The sequence below is a fragment of the Toxorhynchites rutilus genome, chromosome 3, assembly GCF_029784135.1.
Source record: "Toxorhynchites rutilus septentrionalis strain SRP chromosome 3, ASM2978413v1, whole genome shotgun sequence".
Taxonomy (NCBI): domain Eukaryota; kingdom Metazoa; phylum Arthropoda; class Insecta; order Diptera; family Culicidae; genus Toxorhynchites; species Toxorhynchites rutilus.
In genome coordinates this window covers 275,304,503-275,326,116 of record NC_073746.1, presented here as the reverse complement: position 1 = coordinate 275,326,116, position 21,614 = coordinate 275,304,503, and the positions used below count along the sequence as shown (strand labels likewise).

The 21,614-nt window shown below is 40.4% G+C and overlaps 2 protein-coding genes across 2 annotated transcripts in view; one reads left to right on the top strand and one right to left on the bottom strand.

Moving 5' to 3' along the window:
- LOC129772856 (protein ultraspiracle) overlaps positions 1-21,614 on the bottom strand; it is a 124,036-nt gene that overhangs the window by 98,896 nt on the left and 3,526 nt on the right. The window lies entirely within an intron of this gene.
- Positions 4,048-20,992, top strand: LOC129772855 (uncharacterized). Its single transcript, XM_055776370.1, has 2 exons — positions 4,048-4,164; positions 14,082-20,992. The coding sequence occupies exon 2, from the start codon at positions 14,650-14,652 to the stop codon at positions 20,662-20,664; it is 6,015 nt and encodes a 2,004-aa protein (XP_055632345.1). The 5' UTR covers positions 4,048-4,164; positions 14,082-14,649; the 3' UTR covers positions 20,665-20,992.

Here is a 21,614-nt window from a genome sequence, read left to right as displayed (position 1 = left end):
ATTCTGCATATTAGATCATTTTCTGAAAATATCGTATTTTGTATCGGAAAAACCACATTTGCGTAGAGTTTTATTTCATTATTTTATAAACTATCACTGGTGAATGGTACCGAGTACAATTAATATGTAAGAACAGAGCTCTGAGGGAAAAAACGACCGAAACTGAAAAAAGACACAACAAGATAATTTTACAGTATTACAAAGCCAGACCACATGTTCAAAACTCTGTCAAGAATTACCTAGAGATATTGAACTGGAAAGTTCTACTTCACCCACAATGTTTCCCAGGATCACCTCAGAATACTATTCAACTCGCTTTTATGTTTAAAACTTTTTTATTAAAAAAAATCCGTTAAGTCATACTTGTACACCTAATAGGATAGTCATAATTATTTTAAGTCGTATATTTTTACATGCACATTACAGCGATTGATAAGCCATGTTTTGCTAAGTTTTTCACCATTTTCACTTTTCTCGCGTCTTATGTACATGACCTAACTGATCCACCATTGGACTGTTCAACCAACTATCGGCGCGACTAACGAGTGGCGTGCAAGTGCAAGAAAACCAAAGACCGTAGGCCAGAATGCAAGTTCAGCGTCGTTATCGCTACTAGTAACTCCCGCCTCAAAACAGCCGGCAGATGCTTCTGTAGTTACCGGATTGTATCGTGACAGTTGGTAGGAGTCAGTGAAGAGAAAATAGAAGAGAGAAAAAAGAATAAAATAAAAACATCGCGAGCAGTCACACACAACATGCTTAGACGCAATGCATTTGTTATTATGTTTTACCGTTTGTGCTTTTTTTCGTCTGCATGCAAACTGAAAAATACTCGTAGTTCCTGCTTAGGGATGAAGGTTCATCTTCAAAACAAAATGGAATGAACTCTGAATGTACATCAAAGCCAGAACCTGTTTTTTGTGCATCAACAGTGGTACTCAGACAAGTTCCAATATGCTAATTGAACGGCGACTTATTTCCCATCTGGTTCCACCCAGCTCGCACCATATGTGTTCACAACAGATGCACAAATGCATCCGGAATAAGCAACTGTGAATAAGTGTACAATCAAGCCACTACAATGACGCATCACACTATTAGTCCCATATCCAAATCGTTTCACAGTGGAAAAAATGATAGTAGGTAAAAACGTCTTTTTTATGGATAACAATGCTATTGATTCACAGACAGATTGAAACCTTTAGAAGCACGAACTAATCTAACGCTCTACACGAAACAATACTCGTTTCCGGTACAGGTTCAACTCATCCACTATGATGTTTTTCAGAGTAGATGTTGAATAGACTCATATGATTTTTGGTTCTGATCATTACTTGATAAGGAGTCCACCATGAAACTTTTTTTTTTTAATAAAGTACTGGATTTCATGGGTTTATTTCGCATCTATCGAAATCATAAACAAAACATAGAATAAACTCATTTAACACAGCTCGTTTTAAAAACGGATAACATTTTCTGTGCGAAATTACGTAGAAAAAAAAAGATGCAATAGAGAATATCTTCTCAATCCATGAGTGTTCTGATCCAGAACTATATCATTATCCATCTTTTATTATATTAGGTTTCGGACGTAGAATCTTCATATTATATTTCTTTCATCTGCAACTAGCGACTAGTTGACTGGTTGCTGGTCCATTGACTTGAGAATGAAAATTGCGCATCGCCACGATATTAGTTGCTTGGTATTGACGTCACGGATAACGGGTAAGCACATAAGTGCATTTTTTATGGAAAATGGGAAAACTTCCAATTTTCGTCAATTTAATCTATTAGCGATTCTGGGAATTGTGATATAAATCATATCAAACTCATGTATCAAAATTTTAGATAATGTCAGTGTTAATTTGTATGTAAATCATCAAAATCCGTTGGCAGCAACATTAAAACTATTCCATAAAAACGTGAGATGTTTTCTGCTATGGCACTCTTACTGAGAGACGTAGTCTCACGCCATAAACTTAAGAATTAGTGTTTCTTAGGTGTTTCTATGATTTTTTTTTCCAAAATACGTTAAAACTTGATACTTTCTATAAACCAAATTGAAGTTCTTCATCCGCTTATAATTCGTTGTTTGACTATTTTTCTTGACTCAAAAGTATTTTTTTTTCGAAGGGAGTATGCATTTAAGCATGAATTTTATTCTAATGAAAATACTTCTGATACTACTTTTTGGTTGTATTGAAAACTGTCTAACGTAAATTTGTACGGAGTTAAGAAGACTTCGTGATATACACTGGTAAAAAAATAATATTAAAAAATTGACACTGAATTTTGAATAACTCCAAAATCATTCTTTTTTCCTTTATGTTTATAGCTGAAAGTCATAGTCAAAATTTCAATCGCATTTGCAGGATAGAAACATTTCAGGAAAAATCCTTAAAGTCAACTTGTGGGACGTTTCTCTAACGTCTTAGAGCTATTCTAAAAAAATTGCTCTGACTTTGCTCGAACCTCGTCCATTTGTTTCTTTTTAAAAAAAATGGACGCGTTTTTCTTTTGGTTTCCCATCAGGTTGTATAATTCAGAATTAGGGTGGTCTGAAAAATTGACTGTTTCGCCAATAGGTTTTTTTAAATTTAATTTTAAAACTGTTGAACCACTCAATCGATATGCGATTGCGTAAATACAAATAAGAAATATTTAGTCAACTTTTCTGAAAAAAAGTTATATGGTGCAAAAAATCCCTACTTTTAGGCGAAAAGCATTAAGTTTTTTTAGAACTGTTGATTTTTCAATTACTGTAACTTCGTGAAAAATGGAATATTATACGAACATATTATGTTGGTTTGTATAATTGTAATTCGTGTAATTTTTTTCAATGTATTTTTTTTTGTCAAGGAAACGAATTAACCTTATTTGTTAGAGATTTCAAAATTGGCTTTCGATTTGAAGTGCAATTATTCATCATCATCAAATACCATGTCATTCATCATCAAATACGGAAGGGTCATTTCTCATTCATACAAAAATATCTTTGTTTGGAAAGGACCTACAGGAATGCTCTAGGAATCAAACGAACGCTGGTCGATAAGATTAATTGGATTCGCTATTCACCAGGTTAGCGAAATACCGTGGGCCCGATCACCAACGTCACTGCACGGTGAAAACGTAATGATTTGTATGCAAGGTTATATGCACTTCATTTCGTTTTCACAAACATTGATACTAGGGTCGAGATTGCTGCCCGAAGACAACGCACACGCAGCATTTGAAACGGCGGCCGATATCCTGCATTTAAAAAAGATTAAAGGTGGCGAAGGCTCTATGACCACTTTCAAAGGCTCAAAATGCCATGGGCTTGTTGGGCCCATTGAGTCCACATTCAAAAAATGACCAATTTCACGGTACTTCCAGCTCTCCCAGAAATCCATCGATGGTATCTCAGAGAACTCACCAGAGATGCTCGGAGAAAATGAATGAATATTTTTCCCGCTGTGCACGCACATTGAACCATCCCGAATGCGTCCAATTTGACTCTGTTGATTTCTCTCCCTGTCGATAGAGTTGTTGAGCTCGTTTTCCACCATTCCACTCTTGCACCAACAAACTGGATTCTGCCTCGCGCGGCTGTTGTTCCAGATCTTGATCGGGGGGCAAACACAGATCGGAACGGTTTGGAGTGGAGAGTAGAATCATTAACTGGGGAACTGGTTGACCTTGAAATCCTCAGGAAAAGGACAGAGGCAGCAGATTCTCGCACTATCTCTCTCGCAACGGTGATCTCCGTTGGGAAGATATACAAATTAAAACATATTAAAATTTAAAGCTATCTGAATTCTACCTAATATATTACTCTACGTTCGTCGCACCTGGTGGTATTGTTAAAATTAATACGCGATCATGCAGAGTCCAGCGGTCACCTTTCTCAGCCGCAGCCGTGCTTCACGCGGTGACGTTCGATCGCGGCAGCGATTAACCTTGAATCGAATTACTGCGCAGAGAAGAGTGTCGAGAGAAGAAATGACCAATTGCATTCTCAATAAGGCAAACCACAGTTCCACAGTTTCCTACTGGTGTTTGTGGTACACGGTGGTTAGTGGTTGTTACAATTTGTATGGAAAGTCTTGGAGTAAATCTCGATCCTCATACAAGTCAACTTCTGTTGGTTGATGCCATCAGCCGTGTTTCTGCGAATGATTTTTTGTGAGTATAATTCTTCACAATACAATACCACCTCATTCCCCTTCTCACATTTTCGCGAATAACAACCACCAGATAAAACAGAGAAGAAGAACAAAAGGAAGCTTCTCAGCTTTTATCATGACTTCTGCTCGTGCGTCATTCAGCTATGGTTCGCTCGCTGAAGACACAATGTTTTTGTCGTACTTCCTTCTTCTCTGCACATTCTCAGCGACCGTATCAAGCTGTACGGAGGGAAAGAGCAACTTTGAAAGTACCCCTCGACTTTTCCATGTTCCTCCACCTGATCTCTTCAATGTAGCTTCGCATGCGCCTTTGTTGGTACCATGGTCTATACCAATATCTTCTGTTATGATGCTAAAGGGTGTGTCACATCAAATTGCATCACGGAAAAAACGCTGTAGAAATTTAATTTTTAGGAATTATATCTTCAGCTTTCGCTTATAATCAGATAAGAGTGTATAGATCACGTTGGCCATGCTTCACTGTCAATTTTTCGTAAATTTGGAAAAATGTCGTCGAACGAAAAAGAGCGTCGTAAATTAATCCTGCGCACTCATTTCGAGAATCCGGAGTTGTCACATCGGGACATCGGTAAGATGCTGGGAATCGTCCAATCCACGGTCAGCAGAGTACTAAAACGATACTTCGAGAACCTAACCATCGACCGGAAGGTGAAGAACGGCAAAAATGGATGCTCCGTTAGTGAAAAAGATCACAAGCGCGTAGTTAAGCAGTTTAGACGTGATCCGAGAAGTTCGGTCCGGGATGTCGCCAATAAGCTGAATTTGTCAAGTTCATTCGTCCAGCGGACCAAGCAGCGGGAGGGCCTGTGTACATACAAGGTTCAGAAGGCTCCTAACCGCGACGAAAGGCAAAACATGGTGGGGAAGACGCGAGCCCGGAAGCTATACACCGAAATGCTGACGAAGCCGCATTGCCTGGTAATGGACGACGAAACCTACGTCAAAGCGGACTTTCGTCAGCTGCCGGGCCTGTTGTTCTTCTCCGCAGAGGACAAATTCAGCGTTCCGGAGGAGATTCGCAAGCAGAAACTATCCAAGTTTGCCAATAAGTACATGTTGTGGCAAGCGATCTGCTCTTGAGGAAAGCGGAGCGCCCCCTTCGTGATGACCGGCACGGTAAACGGGCAGGTTTACCTTAAGGAGTGCCTACAGAAGCGCTTACTACCACTATTGAAGCAGCACGAGGGCCCGACCATCTTCTGGCCGGATCTCGCTTCGTGCCACTATTCGAAGGACGTGTTGGAGTGGTACGAAGCCAACGGGGTCACATTCGTGCCAAAGGAAATGAACCCGCCCAACGCGCCGGAGCTTCGCCCAATAGAGAAATATTGGGCGATTATGAAGCAGGCCCTCCGGAAGAACCCAAAAGTTGTCAAATTGGAGGCGGACTTCAAGAGAAAATGGATTTCTGTTAAAAAAAAAACTACAGCCTGACGTTGTACAGAACCCTATGGACGGGGTAAAGAGGAAGGTGCGAGCATACGGGCTTGGGCTCGAAGTATGAATAAAAAGAAAATGCCAAAAGTTGTTTAATAGTTTTTATTTTACTGTCTAAAATTTTCAAAAGGATCGGTCTACTGGGCGAATTTCTACAGCGTTTTTTCCGTGATGCAATTTGATGTGACACACCCTTTATCAATAAGAACATCTCTGTAACAGTGTACTTTAGTCCCAAAAGCTCATACGGAACTCGAACTCGCTTGAGGTTGATTGATTCATCGTATGGGACCACTTATGAAGAAAAATAGAATAGGTTGTACGTCAATGATCGGTGGCAACATTGACTTCATCATGCTATCTTGATGATCTATGTTTATTTCAATTCAGTATAGCCTCTATTGATTGTAATGGTATTTATCAGGGTAACCTTGATGTGCGTGTACTCGAGAACTTCTCGAGAACTCTACGGTATAACGCCCCAAAGTTTTTCGTAATGATTAACACAAGTACGCTCGCAGTACTGTTTACTGAAATTCAGTTATTTATCAAACTACCTCAAACTATTTATTTAAGATTTTTTACACATTTTTGTACATTTATTTACAATTTGAACCCGACGTCTCGGATTGAGAGTTTCGGGTTCCGCTGGCTGAGAGTTTCGGGTTTTTTTCGTCGTCGCTGCATCTTCCGATTTCACCTCGATCCAGGCTTACTGGCAGTTAACAAACGTTCCCCGATCACTCTGGCCACGTTTGATACAGTTGATTTGACCACATTAAACAATGTTGACACCTTCGCGTACGAAATGTTTTAAAAACTAAATAGCAAACGTCAAAAACAAAATAGAGGAATCATTCTACGAGGATACACCTACAAAATGAGAGGGGTGTTTTTAAAAACACACTCAGAAAACATTTGTCAAATTTAAGTTGACCAAATTTTGATTGTTGTACTTTTCATTCGAATTATCATTATCATTCGGATTATGTCTGTATTTGCAGACATCACCGAATTAACCTTCTACAACCATTATAGGAGGGGGTCTTCGTAGCCTAATTGGCTGCGTGTCCGCTACTAAGCGAACGATCATGAGCTCATAACTCAGGGCCCTCAACTGACCATCACTGTGTTTTATTCTAGCTGCTATGTCCACGCAACGATCATCATGTGACGGTAATCCCAGTCCCTTATCGCTCTATTACGGTCTGCTGCATCGGTAATTGGTGCTATTTACAACACAACAATGGAAGTCTCATATCAACAGTCCCACTGTGTATGTCCCAACTGCGAAAATTCCAACAATAGGAATATTCTCACGCCGAAAAAAGGCGACATGTGTATCGATAGAATAGGAATGCTCTCACGCCTAAATGGCTATTCTGTAATAGATAAAAAAAATGTGTATCGATAAGATAGGAATTCTCTTACGCCAAAAATGATGGGATTAAAAAAAAACCATTATAGGGTGGATTCCGTAGTATTTTTTGGCCAAATCAACAACACTATAAATGATTACACAATACATTATTTGGAACAATTCTAAGACTCAGTCCGGACTAACACGTTCGTCGCCCCGTCACCCAGATATGGGTGACACTTTCTTCGTTCAAATTGAATAGAATTTTTAAAAGGAATTTGATAGAATATTCACTTAGGTGTTACTCTATGATATGAAGAAAAAAAAATAAAATTATGCCCATATTATTATAATGTTTATACTATACTTTTTTTCGACATTTCTTTCTATACTTTTTTTAGATTTAAGAAAATCGTTTATACATAGTATTAAAAATATATTTAAGAGTTCGGCTCCTTTAAACTTTTGTAGCGCAGCCTGTAAAAATAAACAAATTTATAAAAAAATATACTTATAATTAAGTTATAGTACGGATCGTTTGTACTGCAGTTTCTTGCGAAACCCACACAATATGACTTTGGCATATGTTATTGCTGTCAATCCCTCTTCAGATTAACAGAAATATTGCTACAGACTAAATTTAATCTTCATTTAATAATTTTTCTGCAAGTTGGGCTCCATAAGTTTTGCTCAAAATGGGTTCATTTGGTAGTGAGATCAAAGTACAGTGGAACCCCGATTATCCACGGAATAGTCGGGCTAGCTCACCGAGGATCACGAAAATCGCGGATAACACAACAAATGACTAAAAATGAGGTGCAAACACAAAAAAAAAACAGATATTTCAGTATGAAAACAATGTTTTATCAATACAAGAATCATTGAACTATCCATCTGTAAGGTTGTGTACAGCAGTAGTCAAATAATGTGAAAGTCATTACCAAAACAGAAGAACAAAAACCTACCACTCATTGTCAAATTTAGGGTAGGTTCATAGAATTACTATGGAACTCGCTTTCGCGGATAAACCGCAAAGATCAAAGCATCTTACGTTCGAGGTAAAGGTGAAAATAAAAGCCTACAACGATGCAGGCCTCTCTAATAGAGAAATTTGCGAAACGGGGAAAGAAAAGTAAACTCTCGGCGACGGATACACGGAGAATTCGTAGAATTGCAATGATCCAGAAAAGAACAGCATTTCAAATCCGTGCGGAATTGGAGCTTCCGGTTACTACACGTCGCGTTCAACAAGTTTTGTCCAGTAGTGAGAACTTGGAGTGGCGTGAAAGGCTCGGAAAACCCAACTTGACGGAACGCCATAAATTGAATCGCTTCGAAATCGCTACGACGTACATTTGCTGGACCGAGGAATGGAACAACGTGCTCTTTTCGGATGAAAAAAAGTTTAACCTTGATGGACCAGGTGGCTGGCAGTACTACTGGCACGACTTGCGCAAAGCTCCAGATGTTAAGATGGGCAGGAACTTTGGTGGAGGATCACTAATGGTTTGGGGTGCGTTTTCCTTCAAAGGAAAACTTCCATTGGCGTGGATAAGGACAAAAATTCAGTCTGAAGATTACGTAGAAATGCTGGAGATAAGTTTGTTTGAAAATGGTGAGGCATTGATGGTCCCTGATTTAGTTTTCCAGCAAGACAATGCTGCAAATCAGAGGCGACGCGTGACCAACAGAGCTACCTGTTCAATTTCATTTGCAACATGAAAACAACAACAACAGTTACGATGACAGATTTTAATATTTTTATTTCTCAACATTTATCTATACAGTAAAGTCAGTTTTTGTTCGGTTTTTCATACGAATTTTTTGTGCGATTTTTTTGGTGCGACTTTTTTTGTGCGGTATGTGAAATAAATGAAGTCATCGGTTGTTTTTTTTTCTATCTTTGATATGTATTTTATCGTTCTACATAGGGACTGTGTCAGCTAATTCCGATTCTCATGTTTTGTTTTGTTTGTTTTATGCTTTGTTCTCACTGCAGCGGGGCGTCAGCGTGGCTTGGGCGGGGCGTGTGACGCTTACGATTAATCGTGTGTGTTCTTACCGATGAGTTCACACCAGGCTGACGTGTCGTGAGCGTGGTTTTAGCGTGTGGCTGGCGTGCAAACGAAAACACTTCACACTGGCGATATTTGTACTTCACCGCCTCTTTCTTGCATATGTTTGTTTGTAGTAGTGACATTATTTAATTTTTTCTGACGTGGGACTACGTCTAACCGGAATATATGGAGGGTAAAATGAAAACCTAAACACAGAACATGCAGGAAAAAATGAAAGATTTCGAATGCTTATAGCTCGAACATTTCGTACTGGATAGGAGAGATGTTTGCATCACTTGATATGGAATATTTCTACGCATCTATCGCAACTAACAAAATGTTGTTTTTCATTAGATAAACAATTGAATAACTGTAAAATATTAGGCGTTATCTAAACGCCCTAACTGCATCGTTTTGATTGGCCCGATTTACGGTTTCCCTAACACAGCCATCAAAACCAAGCAGCCTTGGGGAAATCGGCATTGCAAATACATGAAAGTAGGGGGACCTTTGGTCTCATCGAAAAATGTTCCCTAACACAGACTTTAAAACCAAGCAGCGAAATCGGCATTGCAAGCACACGAAAGAGCCTAGAGGCGAGTGAACTGAAAAGTTTAAACCCTCTTAAAGCCAAAAAGAAGAAAAAGAACACACGAAAGTAGGGGGAGTTTTTGTTCCCACCGAAATGTGTTCCCTAATAGAGATTTCTAAACCAAGGTGCCTGGAGAAATCGGTATTTCAAATTCATGCAAGTCGGGGGTATTTTTGTTCCGACTGGAATGTGTTTCCCTAACACAGACTTCAAATCCATGAAGCGTGGGGAAATCGGCATTGCGAATTCATACAAATCGGGGGTATTTTTGTTCCGATTGAAATGTGTTTCCCTAACACAGACTTCAAAACCGAGGTTTCTGGGGATTTCCCCTCTCTGCAAATAAATGCAAACTGCGAGTACTTTTGTCCTCGCTTGCCTTTGTGCAAAGTGGAATATGTCTGTCCTAACATGATCTTCTAAACTTAGGAACCTGGGAAAATCGTGCAGCCACTAGAAGCGAATGAACTTCCCAGTTTCAAGCAAATTCGAGATTCGAGAAGTATGTACACTTTTGGGATGTAAACTTCAGAGGGAAATGTAAAATAAAATAATCGTTTGATAATTTTTTTTTGTCTTTATTGGAAAGATTTTCAGCCTTAGGCTGGTTCATCAAACGTTTGATAATTCTTCCGTACATATATTTTGTTCTAGTCATCATACCAAACGTAAAAGGTCCGTCATTAAATTTACTTGTAACGAAGAACAATCAATCACAATAAATGAATTGACTTTACACGGCATTTGTTCATTTTTTTCACTCACAGAGCAAATATATTGAACTCAATTGAATTTGGAAACTGTTTCATTCAATCAAGAATTTAATCAATACAAACGAATGATTGCTCAGCTAAGGTAGTTCCACGTGAACCTTGCGGTTATATCATAGATATAACCCACTAATTTTTTGGTTTTCTTTTTGTTTATTACGTTTTGAACCCTCCGAGTTTTTAGCCGAATACGTCCAACGATGTTGGAATATTTAAAAATAAACCAATTTCCGTTCTTTCATTCAAAAACACATATTAACAATTTTCATAAAACACGTCGAAGACACGCCGCTGGCACGGTGCAATGTGAGTGAATCAAAATATCGTGGCGAGAAGTAAGCACGCTCCGCTCACGCCACGTTGACGCCCCGCTGCAGTGAGAACATGGCCTTAAGATGTCAGTAGGAACTTATTGAAATGAGCAAAGAGTTGATTTAATGATCTGCGCAAGTGAGTGAGCCGCTTATGAAAGTGAAAAAAGGAAATCGAATGTTGATCACGAATGGAATCATTAGGATTTGGGTTATTCTTAAGGAAACTTGTTTTATGCGGTCCCTATCTACCACATGACAAAAAGTTTTTTTTTTCAAATTATTTAGCGAACACGATTTTTTTGTGCGGTCCCTATCACCCGCACAAAAACTGGTTTGTCTGTATAACATTGATAGGTGCATAATTTAAATCAACTATTTTTGCAAACATTTGGTATTTTGGTCTCCATAAATTGCTTCAATGTCTCGCTAAGTTTTGACGACTACGAGAAAAATACCGCAGGAGTTGATATCTTATTGAAAAACCTCGACGTCTTCATGTTGTTTATGCACGAGAGAAGCAAACGTCAAGACGTCAAGAGTAGGAAGGGAAACAGAAGAGGAAACGATGACAACCACGAACAAACACTGAAGAGTGGTGGTGTGTATTTTCCATCGTTTTCATCAGTTTTGTTCAATAGAACATAAAACGTCATTTTTACGCAAAGTGGCGCATTAGTAGTAGCAATCGTTTCATACGTAGTTGACTGTGTTTGCCCTGTGTTTGGATCACGGCGAGTTCAGATGATGGTTTGAACTCGTTAGTCATTACTGCTTATTTCGTAGCGTTGAGGCTGTGTTGCGTGCAGATTGGAGGTGTAATCAAGTGTAACTATCATATTATATTCTTCACGGTGGGTTTGAGTTCCACCAAAATAGAAAATAAAATAAGGATATTCGGAATAATATGGAAATCACAAAAAAAATTACCTTCGATAATTCCTCATCCATGTTACAAATGTAAAATAATATACATTTTATTCTGAGATTGTCTACCTGTCCTATGAACAGACGCGACGCCTCTGCAATCCACAACTCAAAACTGACAAAACCGTGGTTTTCTGATAGAAATATCGAAGTTCTTAATTGACCAGCCTGTTCTCCGGATTTGAACCCCATCGAATACCTTTGGTCGATACTCGCGCGCCGTGTTTACGAGAATGGCAAGCGATTTGATAACGTAAACATGCTCAAATGTCGAATTCGAGAGTGTTGGCAGCAAATCGATGAGAGTACCATTGAGAAGCGGATTTTGTCCATAAAATCACGAATGATTGAGATGATTCGAAACAATGGATCATATCCACGTTACTAAATACACCTACTTGATGTAATTTGAGAAATAAAATTTGATTTTTGCGATAAAAAGAAATGGTGCTATTTTTATTTTGCATTATTTTTTTTTAGCTTTCAGTGGCTAAACAGTAAACGGTCCTACAAAAAAAAACTAAATTTATCGTGGATTGAACCCTAATGCTTTTTTAATCATGTTGGAAAGAATCTTAGAGATTGTGGTCAATCCGACAGCTTTTAAAACGAACGAAACTAAGTGGTACTATTTTTGTTTCGCTAAGTGTACTACTTTTGGCATTACTACAATAGAGCAAAATTCCCTTACCAACATTTTTCAAAGGACAAATTCAAGCACTTTTCTAAATTTAACCCTTTGCGGTCGTATTGAATTTGGGCATGGGTATCGTACTGGCCGGAATTATTTTTCCTTGAAAAAGCAGTAATACATTATGAAATCATGATTATGAAAAATAAACATTTTTCCAATTTTTTTGATGAACTATATACAGCGCGGACTCGATTCTATACAGTTTTTGATTCCTTTTCACTGTATATAATCGAATCTTGTATATAATCGAGTCAAAAAAACTTTTTCTTAATTTTTTTTGCATGTATTTTTCGTTTTTTCGAAAATAAAAGAGGAATTTGATTTTTGATTCATCCCCTTGATGTCAGAAAACACCTTTCTCACATGAAAAAAATAAATTTATCCAGATTCTCTCAGAAGGTGATAGACGATCATATTTGATGAAAAACAGGAAGTGGGTTATATCTATGGTATAACCGCAAGGGTGACGTAGGACTATCGTTGATTTAGAGATCATTTGTATGAAGTTGAATCTGAATTCATTCTGAATGAATGAATATTTGGAGAACTTCGAAAACGAGAGCGTTACGTTGGAGGCACAAGGTTTTATGCATCCAATATTGGATACGGAAATATCCTAGTGATGGGGAAGAATAATCTTCAGAAGCTATCCTGTTGATTGCGATTGATTGAAAAATCACAAAACCTAATGTATTTGGTCACAGTGTTACATGGATAGAAAACATTAGAATAAACTCTTTCATATGAATGTAATTTTAAATTCCCAGAGGAACTGGCAGATTATTTTCAGTAACGATTAGATATTTCCACATATTCCTCGATACTGGAAGTCCACCAGTGGTTAATGCTAACTCGATAACCATCTGTTAATAGCACTTGATTGAAACATATTTGGTCACAGTGTTACATGGATAGAAAACATTCAAATAAACTCTTTCCCATGAATGTATTTTTAAATTCCTAGAGGAACTGGCAGATTATTTTCCGGATCTTTCTCGATCCAAACGGAAAGAATTCCGCGCGTGTATGTGTGTGTATGTGTAGCGGCTGCTTCGAGATCTTCCCGGGGAACCGTTTGTAGCATCACTCTCCTCCTGATGGATTCCCTTCTGGCCTAAGGTGCACAAACAGGCTCTTGGTGACACCGTTCATCCGCGCTTTCATGATAAATGAAGAGCTTCAACACAACAGCGACAACATGCTCCAATCGCTGTTCAATTAGAACTGAGTGGATTTCCGAGCGGCGCTCGCTTATATACCGATTGGTGATTTCAATAGCCTATTTTGAAAGCAAATTTAAGACTATTGAAACAAGTTTTTGGATCAGAAAGTAACAAGTATAGAACGCGTAGACATTTTATCTTTCGAATGAAGTGTTTATCATACCATTTCGTTCAGTTGTTTAGGAGCTATTAACACTCAAAATCTCGGTCTCCGGCGTGACGCTTTCGTTTTCGAAACTTTGATTTTACACCCCGGTATAGAAATGAAAGACGTAGTCCTACGTCAAAATGTAATGGGTTGTATCTAGGACACGACCGGAGTTTTCGACGTAGAACTACGGATTATTATTCAATCGACTTGTTTCTCACTTTGGATATTATTTTAGAATACATCGAAATTTTTGTAGTATCTTTTTAGCTATTTAATTTTTTATAACTTCAGTAGACTCGAAAGAGTCGAAAGCTATCAGCACTTCTCGTTTATTTGGTTCAACTCACATCAGACTTTTTCCTTCCCTCTCAGATATTGTTACAACCACTGGGCACTAACGACGGTCGGCTTACCGATGTGATGCGAGGAACCTTGCGCCGAAATGTCAACTGATTCAATGACTGACAGATGCGGACAGAGAGAGAGAGGAATTGTTATATTAAAAAGTGACATGCAAAATAAGAAACGTGCTTACTAAATCTAAAGTTATCTTTCCTAAAATTATATGCGATATCTTCTTAAAACTAGCTTACAATAACCTTATCCTATTGATTATATTTAAACCTACTGCTGAACATTGAAATTGCTATACAACTAGCATAAACTGAATTATGTAAGTAAAACCTAAAATCAACCATTCTTCACTTCACTAATTATCTGAATTAGTCAGCACATTCATTATCGCGGTCGCAGGATTTGACCATTGTTCGGTGCACTTGATGGGCTGAAACTAATTTGTAAGTCTTGAAATATGATGCTGTTTGTTCATTTCAAATAAAAATATTATTTACAGTTTGAGCTGATTAAACCAAAACGAGCTGCTACAAAATTTAGTTGTTCTACTGTATATCCGAACAAATCTCAAAAAAATTATAACGAGATGACTGGAGAATGCAAGAAGTGCCACGGTCCGGACAATGACCAAATGGTAGCCTGTGATGAGTGTTCCAGTTGGTACCATTTCGCGTGTGTGGGTGAGTCCCCAGGGGTAGCGAAACGCCCATTCTGCTGCTCCGAATGCACGGAAGCTAGAAAGAAGAAAAACAAAAAGACAAGCAAAGTTGATTCAGCGAAGCTGTTGGAACCCAGAGATAAAAAAGCGGTATCATTAACTGGAGCTTCATCGAGCAAAAGCGTCACATCTAAAATACATGCTAGTGAGACTTGTCAAAAGAAAACGGCTAAACAGTCAAAACCCTTGGAGGAAAGTGATGCAAAATCCGTCGTAACCCATTCCAGTCGTACATCGCGATCACGATTGGAACTGGAATTTAATCGTATGGCGGAAGAGTTAGTTTTGCGAGAAAAGCAGCTACAGGATGAGAAAGCGATTAAGGATAAAAAGTTGGAAATCGATCGTTTCTTCCTTCAAAAGAAGTTGGCACAAGAAAAGGAGCTGAGAGAGAAGGAACTCGCTCAGGAGAAAGAACTACTTGAGCAGCAATTGAAGGACCATATCGAATTTCGAGACCGTCAACGCCTGCTGCGTGAAAGGTTTCAGAAAGAAAAATATGAAATTTTATCAGCCAATTTGGACGAGGAAGGGGCGGTTGGAGGCGATATTGGAGATACTCTACCGGGCGAAGATGAGGAACAAGATAATGAGCATAAGGTTCAAGACTGGTTAAATAAAGAAGGAAACCAGAAAATTCATAAGCGACATCCAAAGGTTCCTGAAGTGCCTTCCGTTGTTACGTCAAACCGAACCAAAGAATCATCCAAGATTTCGTGCAAAAGACGGGATGATTCAAGCAGTGACTCGTTGGAAGCAAGCAACTCGGAGGGAGAACAATTCGATCGTGAGTCTGACCACAGTAAAATCCCTGGCAGACATTATGGACCAACTAAGGCACAACGAGCAGCCCGCCAAATTCTTTCAAAAAGGCTTCCCATATTCACCGGAAAATTAGAGGAGTGGCCGCTGTTTTACAGCAGTTTTGTCAATTCTACAGAAGCGTGTGGATTTTCACACATTGAGAATTTAGTACGCTTGCAGGAATGCCTGAAAGGGCCCGCACTTGAGGCTGTTCGTAGTAGGCTGCTGCTACCACAGGCCGTACCTCGAGTTATTGAGACGCTCCGCATGCTATATGGACGTCCTGAGCAATTGATCCATACGCTCCTGAACAAGGTACGGAAAACAGATTCGCCGAGAGCGGATCGTTTGGAAACGTTTATTCCGTTCGGAATCGCAGTACAAGAACTTTGCGATTATTTGGAGGCTGCACGGTTCCATGATCACCTCGTTAACCCTCTGCTCATCCAAGAGCTGGTGGACAAACTCCCAGCACCCACTAAGCGAGAGTGGGTGCAGTTCAAACGTTTTGAAAAGCCTGTCACACTGCGCACATTTGCTCAGTTTACATCAAAATTAGTCGCCGAAGCTAGTGAAGTCACACTCGTAATGGATACAAAAACAAAATCCGCCAAGGGGAGAGGAAATGAAAAAGGATTTGTAAGCACGCATTCAGGTGAGCAAAGCGTGCCTTCTGTTAAACGTAGTAGCCAATGCCGAATATGTCAGAAGGGTGACCACCGGGTGCGAAATTGTGAAGATTACCGTCGTCTAAATCTAGCAGAACGTGTGAGGATCATGAATCAACAGAAGCTTTGTGAACGATGCTTAAACGAACATGAGGGTTGGTGCAGATTTAAAATTACTTGTAACGTCGGCGAATGTCGGCAGCACCACCATCCTCTGGTTCATCGAGAACGATCGTCTGGTTCATCGAATCACCATCCTGCTTTGGCACCGACTAATGGAATCAACTGTGCACATGTCAACACTTCAGTATCAATCATCTTCAGAATCGTTCCAGTTACATTATTCAATGGAACGAGGTCTTTGAACACGCTTGCATATTTGGACGAAGGATCATCACTTACTCTTATTGAGCAAAGCCTCATTCGTGATTTGAGAGCCAGTGGAATATCGCAACCTTTGAAACTTCGTTGGACCGGGAATATTGTTCGTCAAGAGCCCAACTCAGAATGTGTATCTTTGGAGATTAGTGGGTTGGACAAAGGTCAACGGTTTGACTTAAAGGAGGCGCATACCGTGGAGAGATTATGCCTACCCAAACAAAAAATCAACCTCCGTGAGATTATACGCCAACATCATCATTTGAACGGTGTGGATACAGCCGACCTAACTGGAGCTCAACCCAAACTCCTAATTGGACTAGATAATGCCTACCTACTAGCACCTTTGGAGTCCCGTGTAGGAAATCCAGATGAACCGATTGGCGTTAGATCGCATCTGGGATGGTCGGTCTATGGACCTAGGCAAACCACGACGTCAGATGCATATATCGGACATCATGATGAATGTTCCAATGAGGACCTGCATAAGCTGATGCGCAAATATTTCATGATCGAAGAACAGGAGGGAACAGTTCATCAACTTCCTGAATCTGATGTAGACCGCCGAGCTAGAGAAATCATGCAGAAGACGACTATTAAACTGGACGGTTTCTACGAAACGGGCCTAGTTTGGAGGTTGGACGATTTTTCATTCCCAGATAGTCTCCCGATGGCATTACAGCGACTTCGAAGCTTGGAACGCCGTCTGAATAAAAATCCGACATTAGACCAACGAGTTCGACAGCAGATCCAAGAATACCAGGACAAAAAATACATTCACAAGGTGACCGCCGAGGAATTAGCTAACGCGAATCCAGCTCGAGTGTGGTATTTACCCATCAATGTCGTTTTGAATCCCAAAAAACCGGATAAAGTACGATTGGTTTGGGACGCAGCTGCACAAGTGCAAGGAGTGTCTTTAAATTCCATGTTACTTGCTGGCCCTGATTTGTTGGTTCCACTGCCTGCAGTTCTTCAACCATTCAGGGAGCGAGAAGTCGGTTTCGGAGGTGATCTGAAAGAGATGTTTCACCGGTACAAAATTCGTGATGCCGACAAGCAAGCTCAGCGCTTCGTGTTCCGCACCAACCGCGAAGGACAACCGGAGATCTTCATCATGGATGTTGGAACGTTTGGCGCTTCTTGCTCCCCAGCATCGGCTCAATACATCAAGAACCACAACGCCTCCCAATACGCGGAACATTTTCCAGAGGCATCTCGTGCTATCATTCGTCAGCATTATGTTGATGATTACCTCGACAGTGCTGACACCGTCGAGGAGGCTGTGGAGCGCGCTAGACAGGTCCGATTTATTCATTCGCAAGCGGGGTTTATTGTCCATAAGTGGATTTCGAATTCACAAGTATTTCTCGAAGAAATTGGAGAACGTGAGTCGGTCGACAAGGTATCTCTCCATCTAGACGAAGAAGCTGTGGAACGTGTTCTAGGGCTTATCTGGTGGCCCAAGGAAGATGTCTTCATGTTCTCAACCGCTGTACGAGAAAATCTATCCCCGTATCTACTTGCTTCGGATAGACCAACGAAGAGAATAGCGCTCAGTTGCATTATGAGCCTTTTCGACCCTTTGGGCTTGCTAGCACCCTTCACCCTACATGGAAAAATATTATTACAGGATCTGTGGAGGAGCGGCTGCGGATGGGACCAGCATATTAATGACGATTGCTTCGAAAAATGGACGTGGTGGAGAAAGTCACTCTCAGGAGTTGAGAAGCTGAAGATACCTCGATGCTATTTAAAAGGAGCTCCACCGTCAGCTTACGATACCGTACAACTTCACGTTTTCTGTGACGCCAGCTCACAAGCATATGGTTGCGCTGCATACTTCCGTTTAGAAACACGTTTTGGGATCGTTTGCAGTTTGGTGATGGCTAAAACCAAAGTAGCTCCCCTGAAGCAACTTTCAATTCCTCGAATGGAGCTTCAGGCAGCTGTTCTTGGGGCTCGATTGTCGAATACGGTTGTTGCAAACCATAAAATAAAAATCTCGAAACGCATACTCTGGTCGGATTCTAAAACTGTGCTATCCTGGATTCAGTCCGATCAAAGGAGATATAAACCTTTCGTCGGATTCAGGATTGGAGAAATTCTGCAAGAAACATCCGTTGACGAATGGCGGTACATACGAACAAAGATGAACATTGCAGATATAATTACCAAAAAACGGAAAGAAAGTACTTTAACCTCAGACGGAGCGTGGTTTCGTGGACCGAAAATATTGTACTCACCAGAAGCAAACTGGACAACAATAAACGAATTATCACCAGATACACCAGAGGAGCTACGCGCATGTCATCTGTTCCACGGAGCAGAACTGAGTTTGGGATCAATTATCGATGTCACTCGTATATCTCGGTGGAACGTACTGCTTAGAACAGTAGCATGCGTCCTTCGATTCATCTCCAACTGCAGATTGAAACAGCTGGGGAAACCGCTTGAAGCTGTACCAACCACTGAAAATGTCAGTAAATTTATACGACGAACTGAAAGTTCTATCATCATGCCCCTGAAGCAGGAAGAATATGAGGTTGCCGAAAATATCCTGTGGAAATTAGCCCAACGCGATGTATTTGGAGACGAAATCACAACGCTGCTTCGGAATCAACAGTCACCAAAAGAGGACTGGATGACGATTGAGAAGAAGAGTACCTTATTTAAACTTGGTCCCTTCTTAGACGAACATCAGGTTCTACGAGTGGATGGACGCTTAAGTGAGGCTGAACATATTCCGTACGATACACGATTTCCAATAATTCTGCCCAAAGACCACCCAGTGACCAATCGCTTATTGGAACATTATCACCAACTTTTTGGTCACGCTTATAAGGATACAGTTGTCGCCGAGATACGTCGACGATTCTACATTCCCAAAATACGAACGTGCGTTGCGAAGATCATTGGGAGTTGCCAATCGTGTAAAGTAAGGAAGACTAAACCGCAAACACCTAGGATGGCACCACTCCCTGTTGAGAGAATAACACCATTCGTACGACCCTTCAGCTATGTAGGGATTGATTATTTTGGCCCTATTGAGGTGGTGGTTGGTAGGCATCTGGAAAAAAGGTGGATAGTCCTCTTCACATGTTTTTCAGTACGCGCAGTTCATTTAGAAGTGGCATACAAGCTAGATACTGCATCGTGCATAATGGCTATTCGACGATTTGTGCTACGGCGAGGACCTCCAATCACCATCTTTTCAGATAACGGGTCTAACCTCAAGGCGGCCAACAAGGAGCTCCAAGAGCAGATAAAACGAATAGATTTGGCCTCCGCGAACGTGTTCACCAACGCTCGTACAAGTTGGAGATTCTCGCCACCCTCTGCGCCTAACATGGGGGGCGTTTGGGAGCGCATGGCGCGCTCCGTTAAGCAGGTGATGTCGGAACTGAACGTCGGAAGAAGGATGAACGATGAGATTTTGTTGACAGTGATTGCTGAGGCAGAGGAAATAGTCAACTCGAGACCTCTAGTGTATACGTCTCAGGACTCGGAGTCTGCAGAAACACTTACACCCAACAGTTACCTCAGAGGAATTACGTCGTGCTTACAAAATCCTGCCATCCCTCCAACGGACCAAGCGGAAGCTCTTCGGAACTCGTACAAGCGCTCGCAGTTCATTGCTGATGGACTCTGGGAAAGATGGATCAAGGAATATTTGCCTACTCTGAACTATCGCAGTAAGTGGTTAGAAGAGCATAAACCCTTAGAACCAGGGGATCTCGTATTCATCGTTGACGATCATGGAAGGAATGGATGGATACGCGGTAAAATTGAAACAGTCATCATCGGTAAAGACAAACGGATCAGGCAGGCTATGGTACGTACAGCACAAGGTCTATATCGTCGTCCAGTGAACAAGCTGGCAGTGATTGAGGTGGCATCTTCTTGTAAATCTGTTCCTGAAGCTAGTTCCGGACAAGGTTTACGGGCCGGGGAACTGTTACAACCACTGGGCACTAACGACGGTCGGCTTACCGATGTGATGCGAGGAACCTTGCGCCGAAATGTCAACTGATTCAATGACTGACAGATGCGGACAGAGAGAGAGAGGAATTGTTATATTAAAAAGTGACATGCAAAATAAGAAACGTGCTTACTAAATCTAAAGTTATCTTTCCTAAAATTATATGCGATATCTTCTTAAAACTAGCTTACAATAACCTTATCCTATTGATTATATTTAAACCTACTGCTGAACATTGAAATTGCTATACAACTAGCATAAACTGAATTATGTAAGTAAAACCTAAAATCAACCATTCTTCACTTCACTAATTATCTGAATTAGTCAGCACATTCATTATCGCGGTCGCAGGATTTGACCATTGTTCGGTGCACTTGATGGGCTGAAACTAATTTGTAAGTCTTGAAATATGATGCTGTTTGTTCATTTCAAATAAAAATATTATTTACAGTTTGAGCTGATTAAACCAAAACGAGCTGCTACAAAATTTAGTTGTTCTACTGTATATCCGAACAAATCCGATCACAAACTATGAACCCTTTTGCTCACATATTCCGCTTGGGATGTAATCGAACCCCACAACATGCAACAGTAAGGTTACCCTGCTGGAATTTTGAAGCATACTTTCATGAAATATACGTTTATCTAAATAAATGCAGTGTATATCTATATTCCAAAATTCTGGATACTCTTCCATATCCGCACTAGCACTTATCGTATGCTGCTCTTCTTTGTTGTAGCACACCTCGATACAGAGGGCTTTCTCTCCTTGTATTGAACTGTGTGCTTATGTGTGTGATATCAGCATTAGGCATGAATGATATCCGCTCGATGTGTTATGCTAGCTCACTCGCATCTGTGTTTTCATTCTATTCTATTTTTGGTTTCCGCTTCTAGCCCTGAGAAAGGCCCTTGTGGAAAGAAACTCTATTCCATACTCCTCCTTCATCCGACAAGAAAACAATCCTCTTCCGCTCGACGCTCTTTGGCAACCATGTTGC

Bases quoted from the DNA above. Each gene is read 5' to 3' on its own strand.
- LOC129772855 (XM_055776370.1), top strand. From the start codon at position 14,650: ATGACTGGAGAATGCAAGAAGTGCCACGGTCCGGACAATGACCAAATG.